At 38.2% G+C, this 19,867-nt stretch overlaps 1 protein-coding gene across 8 annotated transcripts in view; it reads left to right on the top strand.

The window, feature by feature from the left end:
• SAMSN1 (SAM domain, SH3 domain and nuclear localization signals 1) overlaps nucleotides 1-19,867 on the top strand; it is a 255,497-nt gene that overhangs the window by 174,275 nt on the left and 61,355 nt on the right. For 3 of the 8 annotated variants that reach the window (XR_014946083.1, XM_085547525.1, XM_032448469.2), the window contains exons 1-4: nucleotides 1,449-1,568; nucleotides 9,292-9,429; nucleotides 16,103-16,143; nucleotides 19,395-19,432. Coding sequence is in view for 4 of the 8 variants with exons in the window: in XM_085547525.1 (XP_085403651.1) it covers nucleotides 1,545-1,568; nucleotides 9,292-9,429; nucleotides 16,103-16,143; nucleotides 19,395-19,432 (241 nt within the window). In the remaining 4 variants the exon portion in view is untranslated. Of the gene's footprint in view, nucleotides 1-1,448; nucleotides 1,569-9,291; nucleotides 9,430-16,102; nucleotides 16,144-19,394; nucleotides 19,433-19,867 lie in introns of those variants that run through there. The other 5 variants (XM_085547533.1, XM_085547520.1, XM_085547543.1 and 2 more) reach the window with 3 other exon arrangements.

Raw genomic sequence — 19,867 nt, 5'->3', positions numbered from 1 at the left:
ATAGTGCTTTTCATCATTATGGAATCACAGAATTCTTGGGGATTGTTAAGTCCAGTTCCCCCACTAAAGCAGGTTCACCACAATAGATCATAATTCTTTCATAGTATTTTGCATATGGATTTTTGATATTATTTCATTTCATTTTTTTTCACCTGGAGAAGGCGAGGAACAGGAATGACCAAAGTGTGCTCCCTTGAGGACACCAAAGAGCCACAAACCAAATGCAAGCCCATCTGCAGTAAGCTAACACTCTCATACATGTTTGAGTCATGTTAGGGGAGTGTCACTTAGTGATAGCAAAATCTGTTAGTGTTCCTAAAATTGCAACTGCAGAGAAGGCCTGGGAAAAGCCTTCAAGACCTTCAAGACTTTTGCATACATCACAGTAAACAGGCAAAGCACGAACTGAAGATCTTCGCATTTTGAAGTTGTGAATCTTATTTGTTTTCTTGTGTTTGCCTTCAGTGCCTTTGTGTGAGTCTTGTTTGGGTTTTATTCTGGATAGAAAATAAGTTATGTCAAAATGTAGTTATCTTGTCAAGACTGGGGGCTTTGAATTCACTGTAGTGCAGAATCAAACTGCAAAATGACTGGAACAAACTGAAGTATTCAGATGTATGAGCAATAAAAGAGATACTTGACATGTACAAATATGAATTTCTACAATGAGAAAAAGGAAATTGAGATCTTGGTCACAAAATGAGAGTATCTCAGAGTATCTTTCATTTTGAGGAAAGTTCTGCTTGTCTTCTTTGGTATCACGTACTGCTTCTTCATGTAACCAAATAACACTGTGTTTACATAGAAGCTGTGGGAAATTAACTGGGATGGAACACTATTCCAAGAACAATATAATTCTATGTGTTTCATAATTTGACATATTTTCGAATAGCAAATTTGTTTTAGTCCTAATCTGCGTAATCAAGCAGTCAACACAGTAAGAGGTTTGGTAATTATTCAGTAGTGTACAGCCCGAAATGGAGTACATTCTGTTTTTAAATAATTTGGTCATGGCATGTGGGTTTCTTTTTAAGGTATAAGTAAGATGCTTCCATTCAAAATGCAGACAACAATAGCTGCTGTTTTTTAAAAATTAGTTTATCTGCATAAGAATGTAGCATTGTCCAAGAATTTTTGTGTCCTTAGAAAATAGGAGCAAGATGAGAAGATTTACTTTGAAGTTAGCTATATGTTCCAGTAGCTTTAAGCATAAGTAATTTTATTTCTGTTACATTAGAAAGTAAATGGAAACAACAGCCTGCAAGAGAACATATCCCAAGTCCATCATAATCATTCAGACCATGCTTTTGTTCTGTGGGTAAACACTGTTCATTAATTCAGAAAACTGCTTGTACTGTCCTGAGAAAGCCTGTCTCATTTGATAATGGGCTCTGAATCCAGTGGATTATTGCAGGGATTTTATCTTACAGTAATCTCCAGGGAGAAATGTACAAACAGCTGGGAGAGCAAGGAGGAGCTGTATTGTGCAGCAGGAGTTCTTTGGAGCAGAATTTTGGGGTGCTGTAGTGGATCTTGGTGGCAACATGAATCTTTTCTGTTTCTCTCTGGTAAGTCTAAGAGTACGTATTCTTCTTTACTGGGTTGCTGAGTCGTTAATCTGAACTGGTGGGTGTGTATGGAAGGAAAAAAAATCAAGGTATTACATCACCAGTTGTGCAAGGATTGTGTAATGACACTCAGATCCTCTAGTATAGAGGAAGGACTTTATGTATGAGAAATTATAGGTAAGAAATCATGATTCAGTGAAAATAAGATGAAAGAAAAGATTTATTATAAATATGCCGTGTGCTGTGACTGTTACAAAAATATGCAGATTTAAACATGAAGCATTTGACCCAGCACAGGGAAACATCTCATACGTGTCTAAAAAATTGCTGAGTATATGTATGCTATGATTTGCTTTATGCTATTTTGTTTGAGATAGTGCTGCTTGATTTCCTTTTATGGTAGTCTGGGAAAAATGCTGTAACTTTTGAAGCCTTAGTTTTGTAGTAGCCAAGCATGAATACATACACAGCCATCTGGGCTGATCCAGTCAGATGATGTTATGTACTCAAGGACAGAAGAGTTGATCTATGAATCTGAGACCCTCTCCAGATTTTCTTTGTTTTGTTCTTTCTTTCTTTCTTCTTCTTCTTCTTTTTTTTTTTTTTTTTTTTTTTTTTTAATTCCTTTTTTTTTAAATTTTGTTTTATTTTAGTTTTTTCCTTCTTTCTTACTCCGAGACAATTGGTCAGAATGAACAGGTAAATGAGGGTAGAAAATCCACAGAAACTGTTTCTGTTTTCAGAGCTTAACCATCTGCCAGTACCAATGCTCTGTATTAGTGGTGGTAATTAGGTAAGTGTATTCACTGTATTTATACAGCAAAGGAGATCTGTTTGCCCCCCCCTTTTTTTTTTCATCTGTTGTACAGATGTTCAGTGTATCTTCCCTATGTGTTTAAAAAGAAACATAAAGATCAGTATTAAAGCCACACTCGTACAAATTCAAATAAGGGAACTGCTTTGTTGCTGGTTGCTAATGCTGTCTTAGCACAGAGTATGGGTGCTTTGCAGATCATGAGGATTAAAAACTGTTTTGGTGTACTCAAAGTGCAACGATATACTGAGAGTCTGTGACAAGTGTCCCCTCATAAAAAAGAATTCCATGTGAATTCAGGGACACTTTTGATCACAGCTTAAAGTGAGTGCTTGTGAATTTGTTCAGTTAGTGATGGTTTTGTGACCTGGTCTATAGCAGCTTGAAAACACTCATTTCTGCAGTTCATCGGGGCAGAATTATTCTATTAAATTTTTATTGTTCCATCAGGGCAGCTTCTTGTATTCTGCATAGTTCACTTTTTAAGTATGTATTGCTTGCTGTATCAGTTGAGAAATCAGCTTATAGACACAATGTGGGATTGACTGTGTGGGTGAGAGCAAGTCAGGTCACAGTTTCCTTGTTATATAGGGTGGGCAGCAACTAAAGTTTCTGTGAGAGACATGCAGACAGCAGTAATTATGGATGGTTCAGACAAGTGAAAGCTACTGCCATAATAGTTTCTGTAATGAAATAATTAGTTCTGTTTAAAGATTGCTGCTAAGAAGATAACCTCCTTTCTTTACAAGCTTTCCATGGGAGCCATTCTGTTCGCTGTGGTAATCTCTTGAGCAGCTGGCAAAGTATCTCAAAAGTTATCAAGATCTAATGATAATTCAGAAGTCACTAGCATAGGTCTATATTTCATAAAAATCAGAGCCCTGTGTACCCTGTGCATTCAATACGGTACAATTGCTTTCTGTAATCAGGTTGTCTAGCTTAGAAATGAGCTAGCGACCCAAGTATGTACACTGGCTACTTTTACCATGTCAGTCTGTGGCTGTGAAAAGGCTGGCGGCACAATGGTTGAGCCAGCAAACAAGATAGGAGTATATTTTTCTCATCAAGAAAGGCAAGTAAAAAATAATACATAATAGCAAAATAATCAGGTTTCAAAACCAGGTTAAAAGAGCCAGCTGTCTTGCAGATGTATATGGATCAATCAATTGAAATCACTTCTGATTTCTACCAAGTGAATACCTGAAGTATTGAACCTGAAACCACAGAAGAGATTTTTTCACTTCTAGCAAATGGAACAGAATTTTGCAAAAATGGTATTCTCATGAGTGTTTTCCTCACATAGATTGAGAAGACTGCCTGCAATGAATGTGTGCTGGTGTGTGTAAGTATGTGTGTACACAGGAATACTTTTATTACTTACTTGGTAACATTCTTCCTGGAAACAGCAGAATATTCTCTTTGAGGGGACATTCTTGAACATGAATATGCACTTAGCATATTCCTCTTGCATTTTCTCAATCACTTCCCAGTCATTGCTCATATGTCTCACTCTTTCTCTCTCTACTTTTCTCTACCTTGCTCTTTCTCTCTTCTTCCTCCCCTTCTTCACCCTCTGATAGAATCATGGAATTACTTTGGTTGGAAGTGACACCAAGGATCATCAAGTTTCAACCCCTCTGCCACAGGCAGGGCCACCAACCTCTGGATCTCACCTGCATGCTTTCTTTCTTGAGCATTAACTTTCTCTTACATTATTCTTTACATATACTTGTTCTTGACGGTATGCTCCACCCACACACTTTCTTTCTCATGTCCTCACTTTTTCATGCCCTTCACATTTTTCAGTCCCACATCTCACATGGAGATGATCTGAAGATTGTGTCTGGGTGCAGGAGAGAATGAAATAAGGATGTGCTTTACAGGAAGAGTAATTGGATATTTACACTGTGCAGATTAACTTATGCAATTAAAGATTTAAATATGTATCCAAACTGGCATACCTTTTTTCTGTCGTAGAATTTTTTTTCTGAAGTTATGTGCAAGTCTATAATTTAAGGAAAATAATACATGTGTTATGTAAAAGACATTAGGAATATCTAAGTAACTTTTAAAGATCTGGAGGTTATATCATATGCATGTATAAGGTTAGTGCTTTACAATTTTGGTTGCTTTGTGCAGATGATTGGAAGCCCATATTGTTTGTTTCCTTCATATTAGATCTGAAATGTAAACCTTCAATATATTTTGGAAACTGTACTTTCATTGAGGATGTATGCCAGCATATTTGAGAATTATAGCTAAGGCCAGTCTCACTGACCATAAGTCAGCAGTATTCTTAATGAGTATTACGGTGCATGTAAAAGCAGTGAAATATTTTTCTAGACGTTGATACATTTAAGATTTAAAACAACTGGGAAAACAAAGCAAGTTTCATTCAGTGCAGTTACCTTATTATGCTGAGATTGCCTGAGAGAAAGGTATGCCCTTTTCTAACAAAACCATCAGATTTTTTTCCCCTCCATTTCTGTTTATTCTCATGATCAGCATGTCTGTAGAAGTGACTACATTGGATGATGCTAATACACACGCTTCCAACAGCTGCCTCAATGTCTCTATTTTCACATATCTAACAACAATATTGTAATAAAATCATTCTTAAAAGCTGCGCTAAAATAATTTTAATAACTTGATTTCACGTGTATGCTGTTTTATAATTTGTATCTGAGTTGAAAATATAAGGATGTTAAACTATTGTAGAGCACCCAGAGGAGGGTTAAGAGGTCTGTCGTCTTGTTTCACCTCTGAATTCCACTTCTCTTCCACTCACATCCTCTCTTGCTAAACATTTGGTCACCAAGGCAGTGTTGATCCAGTGGTAAACTAGATGTGAGAAATGATCTGCTATAAAACTAACTCCCAAAAAGCCTGGACAGCTTTCCTGCTCACTATGTGGATGTGCAAAATCCTGGCTTGGCACAAAGAAAGATGAAGGGAACCAGGGCAGCAGTCAGTCTGGCTGTGCTTCCTTAAGCTCTCTTTGGTTATTTCTTGCACTGCCTTCTTGGTACAATACATAGCATTTAGGATGTGAAAGAAATGAGATTTTAAAATTTAAGACAGTTGCCAAATTTATATCCAATATAACCTGTCTGTAACAAGACGGACCAAATATCTTTCCAGGTCTTCTGAGCAGTGTTCTCTGATTTTCCAGAGAAGGCCTCTCCAAAGCACTTGGTTTCTTGGACCCTAGGTAAATGTTAGCCCAGAAATTAAACCAAGTGTTATTATTGCCTGTCAGTACAGAGCAATGTCTTGTGAGCAGTCATTCTATGAAGGCGGCAATCTCTTTATGAGTCTTCAATAATTAAAAAGCTGCTGTTTAATTTCTCTCGACTTTCTCTCAGAAGTCATCGTTAGGAAGAGCATTCTCAGTGTATGCAGCATGCAAACGTCTTCCCGTTTTTTACTCTCTTGACGTTAGAAAACCATTGTTTCTACTTCTTTTGAAGACAAAATAAAAACTTGATCTGAGATTTCACCTAAATGAGGATATGGCAACAGAAGGGGTTTATTATTATAGCATCCTATTTACAGAAATATGTCTATGAAGTATGAAGTTATAAACCTATAAATGGGCACTGCTCTTTCTGCTCTGTGCAGTGGGTTCCATGCACCATTCCAAGAAGAGTTGTGATCACTTTGGGTCTGAAAGACAGCAGGGTACAGAAACTTAAACTTTTAATTGCTGAAGACAAACATGGGTATTAAAATTTCTATTGGTCAGTGTAAACTTACAGCTTAGGCTGGCTAAAGGAAGATATGTTTAGTAATAGACTTTTCATACCCTCATTTATTTATCTTTCTGTTCCATGGGTTCAGACTCACTGGATAAAGCCCAAATATATTTTTCCCTCATTTCTAGTACTCAGCAATTCTACCTCTAAAATTCCTGCAAACAGCCAGAGGAATAAATTAGGATCAGAATATTTCCTGTCATTCTCATCTCCTCCATTACTGAGGCTTATTTTATTGGACCCTCCATCTCTTCCACCAGAATATTATGAGTTGTTTCGTGTATGTGGAGAAACTGATGTACCTTCCTGTGGGCTGCAAATGCCTCTTTCTCTGCCAGAAACTTGGGAAACGAGGGAGATCTTTTGGAGTCATGCTGAGTTTTTGCAAACCTGTATGCATTGACAAATAAAGCTTTTCATGCTTTCTGTTGCAAACACTCTCAAAGATCCTTTCTTTTCCAGTCATAGAATCATAGAATCACAAGGTTGGAGAGGACCTGATAAGATCTTCTAGTCCAGCTGTCCTCCCATTACCGTAGCTACAACAGACCACTAAACCATATCTTGTAGCTCTAAACCATATCTCATAGTACTTCAATTTGAAACGTTTCTTGGTCAACTGTAATGCAGCTTCCATTCTGACCTCACCAAATGCTCTTAAATTGGTGATTTTCAATCAGTACCTGGAGTTTTGCAGGAAAAGTGAGGGCTGCAGAAGTAATAGTGCCTCCATGTGTGCTTTCCTTGTAAGACGCATTAGGTGTACATTTGATTTCTTCCTAATGTGGATAAGTTAGTGCATCCTTTTAATTCATTTTTGATGCCCAGGTGTTCCTTTATCCTCATCAGAAGATCAGAAGGAGAACCTGGGGATGCAGCAGGACCCTCTGGATCAGAACCAGAAATTCCTACTGCATACAGCTCGCTTTCAGTGTCTACTGTCTCAGTAGACTGTTTGTGGTCCCAGCCAGTTCTGCAGGGAGCTACCCTTTGCCCTGCCGGCTGGCAAGTGAAATCCCACAGAACTGTTGAGGGGTTCCAGGGGGAGAGGCTCAAACATCACCATGGTGACCATGTGTCATGGTGACATCACTATGTAGTGCCTGTGGCCCATTTGGTGCAGCAGCCAGAGCAGGCGTTGCTGACCTGCCCTTGTTGCTGGTCCTGCACAAAGCCACAGGTATTTTCATTTGAATCAAGGAGCAAATCAAACTGTACATAAAGGGGAATATTCCTCGTCCAGACCTTGCTATGCCTTCCCTGTGTGGTCCCCTGAATCACTCCCTTCTGGACTCCCCTTGGCTTCTCCAGGTAAGGGTTGATAATCAGTTTCTAAGCAGTGTTAATGGAAGAAAACAGCAATCTCTCCCCGGTCTGTCACAGTTTCGTGCAAACGCTCTTTTATTTCAATTGCACAGCTTCTGTAAGGGAGTAGCTGTGTGTGCAGGCAATGCTCTGCCAGGTCAGCAGTTTCTTAGAGGCTGATCTGTAGGTCCAACTAGAAAAAGACACAAAATACATTTTGCTGTTTGAATACACAGGAGGTGTACAACTTCTCTGTTCTTTTATTTAGTTCCTGTGCTTTCATTTGATATTTTAGAAATTTAGAAAGCAGTCCCACAAAATCAGTGATGTTCTTGAAGCCATCTGAACTGTAGTCCTCACTACAGGATCAAGTGCTTTATCTTTTATTCATCCTGATGACAGAGTTGAGAAAGCATGGGATAGATGAGTGGATGGTGAGGTAGGTTGAGAACTGGCTGATGGGCCAAGCTCAGAGTGTGATGGTTGGAGACCTGTGACTAGCGGTGTTCCCCAGGGGTTGGTGCTTGCTCCAGTCTTGTTCAGTGTCTTCACTGATGACCTCAATGAGGGGATAGTGTTCACCCTTAGCAAGTACACCAACAATACAAAGCCGGATGGAGTGGCTGACATGGCAGAAGGCTGTGCTGCCATTCAGCAAGATCTGGATAGGCTGGAAAGCTGGGTAGTAAGAAACCAGATGAGGTTTAACAAAAGCAAGAGTAGAGTCTTGCACCTGGGAAGGAACAACCAACTATCAGTACAGGTTGAGGCATCACCTGCTGGAGAGGAGCTATGTGAAGAAGGAGGTGGCAGTCCTGGTGGATGACAGGTTGTCAGTGAGCCAGCAGTGTGCCCTGGTGGCCAAGAAGGCCAATGGGATCCTGGGGTGCATTAAAAGGAATGTGGCCAGCCGATCAAACATTATGTAATAGCAGCCTAGATTCAAATCTGCATCTGTGTTTATCTTCTGTACTAGAGGAACAAATGTTTTTATATTATATCACATTAATTTCAATTGTGTTATTCTGCTATAAGTCATACTGTGAAAAAAAATATTTATTCCTTAATTAATGCAGTTCACATCAATGATTAAAATTCACTGGGAGAATACTCAATGCAGATCAAAGTGACAGCATCTAAAATCTTGGATTACTAGTTAGCGTCTTGGTTTCTGCTTTCATTCAAGTCTTGAACTGTGGAATGGTGATGCATACATGAAGCCTCCTCATGTTGTGGAATTCAGATAAAAACGTTGTGTAATGTTAAAATGTTTATATCCTTGTTGGCTTGAGGAAAAGAATCCTTACACGTATATTGTCACATGAAGTTCAAATGTTTGAATGCAAATGGAATTAATTTTTAATTCATTTCAAGCCATTCTCATGACTTTGAGACCCTAAATCATGGCTCATGTTCTGGGATCTGGCAGCATTGTCTCTGCAGGGTAGGTTAGCTTTTTGCATCAAATTAACACTTTCCCATAAATAACGAGTATTAACTATAAATCACAGCTTATACTTTTTATAGAATTTTTCATGTAGAATTTAGGAGAAGATATGCATCTGATTTAATACCTTCTGAGCAGTTAAGTCTCATTTTTACTGTACCCTCATACTTATTCCTGCCAATCTGTGGAATCTGTGTTTTGATATTGTGAACTCCAAAATTCTGATATTTACTGTAATTATTGTATGCTTTTTAGAGAGAGAGGAAATGAAGTTTTTTGAAAGATAATGGAATAAAAATCAATCTGTGTATTTTACAAATCACACAAAGTGTATGTTCTTGTTTATTTTTAAAGTGGATTTACAAGTGTTTGTCTTTTTAAGTCTGTTTCAATCAATTTTAGGAGGGTTCAATGGACAGCTTGTATGAGCCTGTCCCCGAACGTCAAGAACCCAAGGATACAACCAGTACTTCCAGCCAACCCAGCACTCCAGTGATCACACGTGCGAACTGTGGACTGCCTGACAGGTCTATGTCTTTGGTAAGTAAATTGTAGTTGTAAAGTATGAAGTGTATTTTGAAACGAAATAAATACAATCATTACTGTGTATCCAGATTCATGTGTGTTCAGCTGGCTTGTCTTTTAGTTTGAAATATTTAGGCTTTTTATAGCCAGGGTTAGTGTCTCATCCCTGTACTAAATCACCTGGTTTGTATGTTTATGTCTGTGCCTTTAGCTGTACTTCTTATTAAGAAAAACATGTTTTTAAAGAGTGAGCTGTATGAATTTTGTAAATGGTAACCTCTGTGGGATAACCCTTACATTTGTTAGAAAATCATTAGGCAAACATGAAGGAAATTGTTTTCTGTATTTTTTTCTTCCTAAGTAATAGGGACAATAGGGATAATATTTCATTTCATAATCATTTATTTCATTAAATAATCTCTTGTATTTCATTGACTATTTTTTTTTTTCTTTTCTGCTTAACAGTGCCTCCTTTATTTGTAACTTTTGTCTCTAACGTTGCAAAATAGTGACACATGGTGCAGCCTCTTGATGGAATAAAAAGAAATTAGAATGTTCATTATTAAAGGAAGAGAGACTGTCCGAACTGCACAAATTATGCTTTACCCTTGTGTGTTGTGGCTTAGTTACCATGCTCCTATATGTATGTTGGACCTAAGATGTTGCAGTGTTGCAAAGCAGATTCATGAGTGGAACTTGCTTGGAGAAAACATCTGAGAAACTAAGATAGGAAAATTGCTGAGGAATTGTTTCATGCATTTGTTGAATCCTGAAGGAGTGGAAATATAACTTATTCTTCCCAGATCAATCTTACTCTGTGCATGCTCTCTTCTGGATCATCTTAATGCTTTGTGCAATGGTTTGGTTTTGAGAGCGTAGTAATGCAGGGATCTCAAGAGGTCTCATCACATCAGCACAGATCAGTGAGCTTGGGCTCTGGGATGTGCCTGAATTATAGTTTTATTGCAGGAAGTGGGAGATGCTTTCTTGTGTGACAGGTTTCTCCCCATTATCTGGTTGTGACCTCGTTAGAAAAATGAGCCACTTCTACACCATTTTACCTAAGTGTCTTTAATCATGCTTGCGAGGTATGGTTGTGACCTGATCCTAGCATGCTTTTAGTATTTCAGATATGTGAAGATCTAGCTGTTTGGCTAGGGCTGTGGAACAACAGTATTGAAACATGCTATTGTTCTAATGAATGTGTGACATTCAGCTCCTACATCCGTTCAGAACGTTCCTCTTTCTGTATGACCTCAAGCCACCTGAGGTCATAGCTGAGGTCATTAGCTGACCAACTAAAGGCAGCTATGCTATTTCCTTGTCCTATGCTTATCTGCTAGGAACTGGATTTAGACAAAGTGAAGAGCAAATGAAGAATAGAATTGTTCTTTGGTTTGTGTCCAGGATGTGACACAGAACTTTGCAACAGATAACTACTGTGACTTGTCCTTTGTCTTGCCAAGGTATGGGAGAGTCAGATCCATAACACTGTGCTCAGTACTTGATGAATTACAATGTGTAAGACTAAGAACTAAAGGTGCAGTGACCTCAGGCTTTTTATTTCTTGCATTTTTTTTTCTTATTTTGCTCTGTTTTCTGATTCACCAGCTTTCCTTCAGACTTTCCATTATTTTAATATACAGTAAGGCTTCATAAATTTTAAACCCAATAAAAGTAAACAACCTGTCCAATGCAGCTTTATTTTCAGTGAGCCAGCGTAGAGAAGCAGATAAGTTGCTAGTGTAGGATTTAAAATGGTAGATATTAATCTGAAAAAAAAAGAAGAAAGTTGTTCTCATATTACTCAGTGCTGTTTTTGTGGTAGTGCCTAGTCCATGAAGATACATACTCAGCAGTGAACAGAAAAATCCAGCACTTTTATTACTGCTAACTTTTATTATATATTTCTATTTTCCTAGAGGGGATATTTTAGTGATGGCACATTTATTCATCATAAATTTAAATTTCATCATCGATAAAAGCAAGGGTAAGTGGGAAGCAATCTGTTTGCTCACTAAATATTAACAAGAAGCCCCATAAGACTGGTTGTGAGCTTTATTTTTTATGTTTTGAGAGAATATTCAGCTCAGCACTTAACTAAAAATAACAGCTCAATGCTGTGTCACTGTGCTGGCTGTAGAATCAACGTGGTTATTTATAAAATACTCTCTAGAAATGGAAAACAAGATTAGTGATGACGTGTCAGTGTAAGACCTATGGAAAAATGCTGCTAAGGCCAAAGGACTATGTGTAATCTTATCTGCTATTTCTAGCATGTGAGTTATTAGACCTATACCTCGGATGAAGCCGTTAAGCTTATTAACGGAGCCCATTTGTACTCCTCTCCCATTTTTAATTCCGTCACTTAGTTCCATGCAGCAGGATGGCCCCCATAGCTTGATAAATTCAGAGCATTATTGGCTCCCTCAGGCTCTGATTCAGCCATCTATCATTATTCAGTAATGCATATACTTAAGTGCATTGCTAATGGGTATGGGCTTGAGCGTATGTTTAAATGATTGGCTGAGACATGGCCATGTAGATTCCACAGAGCTGTTAAATGTCATCAGGTTGGAGCAGCTTGACATGATGCTTATCTTACTTTCTTGGGATTTCTGGGAGGTTTTTCCCCCTTCCTCTTTTCCATATTACTTTGTACATCAACAAAGCAGGCATTCAAGTTCTGCTCCCCTCAAATCAGAAGACGGAAGTTAAGGCTAGTGGAAATTTTTCCTCCTCCTGCAGCAAAGCAGTTATTTTGTCATAGTTGTCTCTTGTGATTTGACTCGGTTGAGTTTGGGTTGTGATGTTCCATCAGAGACATGGAAAACACAGGTTGTTGTGGCAACTGGAGATGTGCAGGACATAATTCACTCTTTGAACAACTTTTTGAACTGTGATTATTTTTGCTTTTGGCCAAATACATGCTGACACATTGTTGATGAAGAATAATCTTTCATGTACTCTCTTTATCTTATTTAGTATATGAAATATTTTACCTGAGGTGTTCCCAATCTGGGTTCCTCTAGTAATGGCTTGTGCCTGTTATATGCACTTGTTTATTGATTTTAATTCTCACAGGGGCATGTCTGTTAACTTTTGGGGTACTTTTCTCTGTTGCTCAGCTTCAGTTGTCTTCTCAAACAGAAAGCAAAAACTAAATTTGCAGAGCTCTTTTGGAATCTTATGTTTAGCAGTGTTGAAACAAGTATTGCTCCGTTACAGTGTTGAAACAAGTATTGCTCAGTTACAGCTGGCTGCCAAAAGAGCATAAAGAATCATACAGGTACAGTTTGTCTTTAACACTGTTATTAACCGGGAAACTGAATTTCTTCAACTTCTACTTCATGGCCTGTCTTAAGCTTCACAAGAAAGATCTTATATATTAAAAATATTTTTATACCTTTCCTGTCAGATTGAAATCACAGATGTCCACATATTTTTCAACTGATAACTGTGATATGATCGAATACCCTATATATCAGAAAAATGCCAAATAATTTATCAGTCTTTCTAAGTTACTGTCATTAAAGCCACAGGCAGGTACGTTACCTACTTTATAATTGGCATTTGATTCCACTGCTGGAAAGTAGAGGGCTAGTTATCTGAAGTCATTATTTCCCTGCTTGTAAGTCTAACAAACACAGGAGCTCTAGCTATTTCATCTTACTTGTAAATACCAGAGGGATTCATTCCTTAATTCAGATCTATTTGATGAAAGCAGGGAGGGAAGGACTTTATTGCAATTTCATTATGCTCGGTTTCCACGAACATTTAGTTTATTTTTAAGAAATAAACCATTCATATTTGGGATAGGGAAACTTTTCTAGTTTTTATAGAAAAGGCAATGACAAACTTCAGAGATTGTAGAGATGGGATTTTAGATGAAACTTACTTTACAATTTAAGGTAAAACTTTGCAAAACTGCTTAATTCTTAGTCATGGATTACAGTTATGGGATTTTAACCACAAAAAGAGGTGCATTGAATAAAAGGAGCCATTTTCAAATGCCCATCAAAACCCACCATCATATTCCAGAGCCATTTTTAAATGTCCATCAAAATCCACCATCATATTCCATGGTCACACTGCATATCCATATCCATCTAATAAATTCTTCAGTATTGCCTAAACATGTGAGGCAACGATATACATGCATCTTTTACTGCATTTTAGGAAACTGGTGAAGCTGAAGCATTTGTGTGAAACTGTAGAGCAAATATTAAACCTACATGTTCCACACCAGATATTTGGCATGTCAAGACTTGAATTAATAATGTTTCCAGGTATAAGACCTCACTGAACTTCACAGAATGTCATATCTCCAGTTTTTGTCCTGGTTTACATAGAGATTGTAACTTAATTCTCTGTGTGGACCTTCATGCATAGTGCTTCCTTTAATGAGCCTTTTTGAGACAAAAAGGTTGATGTTTTTAAATGAGATGTTGATGCTAATCTTTTTAAAAAAGAGCCTTAAAATCACCTTTTCAACATCTCTGAATCATTTCTTTAGAGTTATTGAAAAGATTTGCCCTGAGACATGCTGAGGGGTTTGTTTTCTATTTCAGTAAGAAGTCTGTCTTGCATTGCTTGCAGTATTTCAGGGTAAAAGATATATATTCTTTTGATCTGCATACAGTATCTGAGAGTGAAACTATACTTACAAAAATATCTTGTGGAAACTGCATACAGTTATTAGCATTCACAGATGTCCAGGTTCTACTGGGACCTCCTGCACTCTGTTAAAATAACCTCAGTGCCTTTTCCTAATGCACTCTCTAAAGAAGCTTAAAAAATCTATGATGGATTTTACCAAGAGAAGGAAAAAAAATATAAAATTCTCAGCTATGTACTTGCATCATTTTATGTATTATGTGTTTTGGCTTTTCATTATGCAGCCTGGTTGGTATTTTTTAAATTACTGTGGTCAGAGCTGTGATGATGTAGATGGTATTACATAAAGGAAAAAATTAAATGTAAGAATATGAGAAATCAATCTATAAATTGATGTTTTCATATTTATTTTTTTAAATGTGTCCTGTTGCCCAGCAGATCTAAGTGACATTCATCAAGGACATTTTTACCCCCAGTTTCTGCTTTCCAGGATGGAAGAAATAGATATGAAAGTGATACATTGCTTTGGTACTTTGTCTTAAGAAATATCAAAATAGTATTGTCATCAGAGATCTACCCTAGAATGACATCCACAGGTTTTCTCAAATTTAAAATTAACTTCACGTTCCCAGGTGGCTATGATAGCAGTGAGAAATTACAGCATTCCTTGTGGAGTGAGGTACCCTTTTGTTCAGTCGTTCAACACATACATAAGCTTTCTCTTTCTTTCCTCATCTTGCCATCTCTTTCCTTTTTCTACATTTAAAGAAAGTCCTGGACTTTGCACTTGCCAGCCCATGATGCTTGGTCTCCAAAAAAGGACTAGCTAATCCACTGTGACCCAGATAACCAGGTCCTGAGAATTTCTGAGTGGCACAGAGGGAGAGCAGGAAGCAGATGATGAAAGAATATTCAAACACATATTCAGCCAACACATGCTCATCAAAAACAGGCATGAGCCCAGCAGCTGAGCCCCTGCAGCTGTATGATCTTGTTTCAAGCCCAGTGTTTTATTCTGTTTTTGTGTCTCTCAGGCTGACTTACACAGCTTTCAGTTTTACTTGCCTTGTTTCCCACTTATAGAATCATTGAACCACCAAGTTTGGAAAAGATCTCCAAGATCATCCAGTCGAACCATCCACCTATCACAAATAGTTTGCACTAAACCATGTCTTTCACTACATCATCTAAATATTTCTTGAACACCTTCAGTACTGATGACTTCACTGCCTCTCTGAGTAGCCCCTTTTGGTGCCTGACTGCTCTTTTGGAGAAGTAGTTTATCCTAATGTCCAACCTGAATCTCCTGTGGCACAACCTGAGGCTGTTCCCTCTATCCCTATCATTAGTTGCATGGGAGAAGAGGCTGACCCCTCACTTCACCACAACCTTCCTTCAGATAGTAGAGAATAATAAGGTCTCCTCTGGGCCTCCTCTTCTCCAGACTAAATAATCCTAGTTCCTTTGGCTGCTCCCCACAAGTCCTGTGCTCCAGACTTCTCGACAGCTTTATTGCCCTTCTCTGTACACGTTCTAGGGCATCAGTGCCTTTCATGCAGTAAGGGGCCCAAAACTGAACACAGTATTCAAGGTGTGGCCTCACCAGTTTTGAGTACAGAGGGATGACCACATCCTCTGCATGTAAGGGAATGAGAGAGTCTGCATCCTTCTGTGTCCATTAGAAAGATTCATTTCATTGTGATTTGTGAGCTTTTTATCCCCATAAAGCTTTGAGTTTTGGTGGCAGCATTTAAAAGAATCATGCTGGAAATACCCATTCTTGACATGAGTACTGTTCTCTGACTTTTTGTGGGTATTACAGCTGTCAGTGTCAACTTCTTGGGAGCCATTGATATTGAAACCTCTGAAAACCGAGGATACTTACTTATGTATATTCTCTCCTGCACTGTGTCCTCCAGAGTTTCACTTGTTGAATATTTGTAGATATTTAAAACATGAATCAAATGTGCATAAAAGCATTTTGCATTGTCCTTCCAGTGAGGAAAATATTTTGATTAAAAAATTACAATTTTCATATCTTTTCTCTGTTTTTTTTTTTTTATTTTAAAAGGAATTTCCTGATTTTGAGAACACAGTGACCAAAAAGAGAAAGTAAGTTGAGACCAATTCAAGGTCTATACAGTGTCACTATAATTATCTGTTCCTTTCACCCTTGTTGTTTGTTAATGTGTTTGCCAGTGTTACATTAATTTTCATAGAGTACATGTATTAATATTGCATTTGGAAAGCAAGTAACAACCTTGTAATGTATTAGTAAAGCTCTTTTGCTGTGATTTTTTCTCATACACATAAGTCTTTCTTAAAAAATATTGGGACTGGGATAGCTAAAATAAAATGCAGTTAATCTGAGCTTGTCTTAACCGTATGTCCACTTTTCTGAAAGGCTGAAGTAGTAACCTATTTTACAGAATGCTTGTACCATTGACCTGATAATCTTCTGAAGAGTTGTTTGTGTTTTTTAATCCAAACAAAAATTAGTTTGCAGTGATTCAGATTAAGCAGGACAGATTTTATTTTACCAAGAACATTTGAGACAGCAGCATACTTCATGTCCATTTGTTAAGGCACGATGCCGGTTTGGACTAATACATTAGTGAGCATGAGTTTTTTTCAAAATTCTTTTTTTGTCTTGAGATTAGCAGTTTTTGCATTACTGACAAAGTTCCCTTCAAATGAAATCCTGCCTATTGAATGATAAACACAGATCTTATCTGTCTGGCTGTGACATGAAAATCCCTGGATGTCATACTAATTTTCTTTTTTAGGAGGGGCATCATTAAATTCAGATCATCAATGCTATCTTTGCCTGTTGCTGATAAATTTCAAAATTGATAATAACTTCAATGAAAATCTCATTTGTCTTAAGAAACAGTTTTCATCTGCTTTTGGTTGCTAGGTACAACTACTAGTAACTTATTGCCTCCAAACACAAACACGCACGCTCAGAGCTTTGAGATCTCAGTTGTCTGCGACCAGAAAGAGCTTTGTGAAAATGCACTTCCTTTCCAAAATTCCATTAAACTGAGTATGGATATAACTGTTATTCACATTTTTCTGATCACCATTTAATACTTTTAAGGAAGCTAAACTGCTGTGTATGCTGGCATGGAATTACTGCAGCATAAATAATTTAAAATAGCTCTACCAAATGTGATGTGATCACCAAGCTGCCTGAGCCACTTAGTTCAGTACCAAGTCTACTCCAGTGATAGGGTTAGTAATCTTGGGCTCCACTCTCAAATCTTACAATGCAAATAATGCTATTTTATTCTAAAACTAACTCAATTCCATTTAACTAATCAGAATTTAGAAAAGTTGTCTTGATCATCTGAATAATCAATATAAATAATGAATAAGGTTAAGACAATTTCACTCAATGTGAATGTCCACACGTCACTGTACTGGTATCAAACTCCTACTGATAATGCAGAAATTTTTGTGTATAGCCTTTTAAACATATATGGAGAAAGTCAGTGAGAAATCATAGAATCTTGGAGTGGTTTGGGTTGGAAAGCACCTTTCCTATCATCTAGTTCCAACCCCCCTGCTGTAGGCAGGGACACCTCCCTATATTCCAGGTTGCTCAAAGCCTCATCCGGCCTGGCCATGAATGCTTCCAGGGAGGGCATATTCACAACCTTGCTGGGCAATCTGTGCAGGTGTCTCACCACCTCCACAGTAAAGAATTTCTTCCTGATATCTAGTGTAAACCTACCCTCTTCTAGTTGAAAACTATTTCCCCTCATCCTGTCACTCCATGCTCTTATAAAAGAGCTTTCGTGTAGGCCCCCTTCAGGTATCCTTGGAGCCTTCTCTTCTCAGGCTGAAGAGCCCCAGCTCTGTTAGCCTGTCCTTGCAGGGGGGTTGCTCTTACCCGCTGCTCATCTTTGTGGCTGTCCTCTGGACCTGTTCGTACAACTACATGTCCTACTGGTGTTTAGGGCTCTAGAACTGAACGCAGTACTCCATGTGGGGTCTCACAAGAAGGGCAGAATCAACTCCCTTGACCCGCTGGTGACAGTTCTCTTGATGCAACCCCGGGTATGGCTGGCTTTCTGGGCTTCAAGCACACATTATCAATTCATGTTGAATCTTTCATCAGTCAGCACCCTGAAATCCTTCTCCTCATGGCTGCCATTCTCTGCCCAGCACGTACCAGTGTTTGAGACTGCCCTTGCACTTGGCCTTGTTGAGCTTCATGAGGTTGGTATAGGCCCACCTCTCAAGACAGTAAAGGTCCCTCTGTATAGCATCCCTTCCCTCTAACATGTCAACTGCGCCACTCAGCTTGGTGTCATCTACAAACTCACTGAGGGTGCATTTGATCCCACTGTCCATGTCACCTAAACAGATGTTAAGTAGCACCAGTCCCAACACCCTGAGGAACGCCACTCATCATTGGTTTCTACTTGGACACTGAGACACTTCAATTCTCTGAGTGCAACTATCCAGAGAATAAGTTCATCAGAGGATAAGGTCCATCAGAGAGAGGATGATCGATCCATCAAATCCATTTTTTTCCAGTTTGGTGATCATGACAGTATCTAACTCTTTGCACAAGTCCAGGTAGATGATATCAGTTGCTCTTCTTTTATCCATTTACACTGTAACTTCACCACAAAAGGCCACAAGGTAGATCAGTCATGACTTGCCCTTGGTGAAACCATATTGCTTACCACTAAGCACATTGTCTTTACTTTCCATGTGCATTAGTAGACCCTTAAGGAGGATCTTCTCCATGATTGTGCAAGGCACAAAGGTGAGATTGACTGGCCTGTAGTTCCCTGGATCTTCTTTTTTTCCCTTCTTGACAATGGGTGTTATGTTTCCCCTTTTCCAGAGTGGGAGCTTTACCAGGCTGCCATGACCTTTCAAATATGATGGATAGCAGCTTGGCAACTTCGTCTGCCAGTTCCCTCAGAAACCAGGGATGGATCTCATCAGGTCCCATGAACTTGTGCACCTTCAGATGCTTTAGATGGTCTTGAACCTGATCTTCACTTACAGCAGGCAAATGATTATTGTCTTCCTTACAACAGGGCAACATGGAAGATTATAGTGAATATCAGCAGAAATAACAAAATTGTATAATATAAACAGTAAAATAATAGTGAATCTCTGGAAATGAAACTCAAAAGATTTCTGAGCCCTCTGTGGCATACAGAAGTAAATGATTTGGTGAATGAAGAAAGCCAAGTAACTCCAATTGAAGCTAGTAGAAATTGCACAGCCAAATCCCTGGGAATTGAAGAATTAGGTTGAAAATATCCATATTTGATTAAATGTGCTTTCATTTGTCATTCTGACTTTTAGCTAATGGTTAATTCTTTTAATTCTTTTAGATCCATCCAGAAGTCTCTGTCTGAGAATGAAGCATTTGGTTAGTAACTATTTAAATAATTCACTATATGCTTGTTAATCTCACAGAGCCAAATTTAATTGAGTCTGATTTGCTTTACAACTTTTGGAGCAAATGGAAAGGAAAGGAAGAACACACCTAAGATATCAATATATCCCCCTCCTCTACTTTCTACACATACACTGGTTGTTAGATATTGGAACCAGAACTATTTAAATCTCAGTTTAGTTCCTACACTTAAGAATCTATTATGGAACAACGTAAGAAAATACTTAGCATGTTCAGTGATTCTTTAAACATTTAAATAAAAAAATTTAAATCAGTCTGCTAGAATCAAATTCTGTCTTTTCTGTGCAATTCCTGGAAGCAAATAAAGGCACATGTGTTCTGTGGGTTGCTAGGTATTAAACCCAAGGTTAAGATAAAAATAATTCTGATCATGTTTTAGTAGTGTTA

Source organism: Coturnix japonica, chromosome 1 (genome assembly GCF_054131305.1).
Source record: "Coturnix japonica strain WE chromosome 1, WE-NBRP24, whole genome shotgun sequence".
NCBI lineage: Eukaryota > Metazoa > Chordata > Aves > Galliformes > Phasianidae > Coturnix > Coturnix japonica.
The sequence above is the reverse complement of the archived record's forward strand: the minus strand, read 5'-3'. Positions and strand labels throughout refer to the sequence as shown.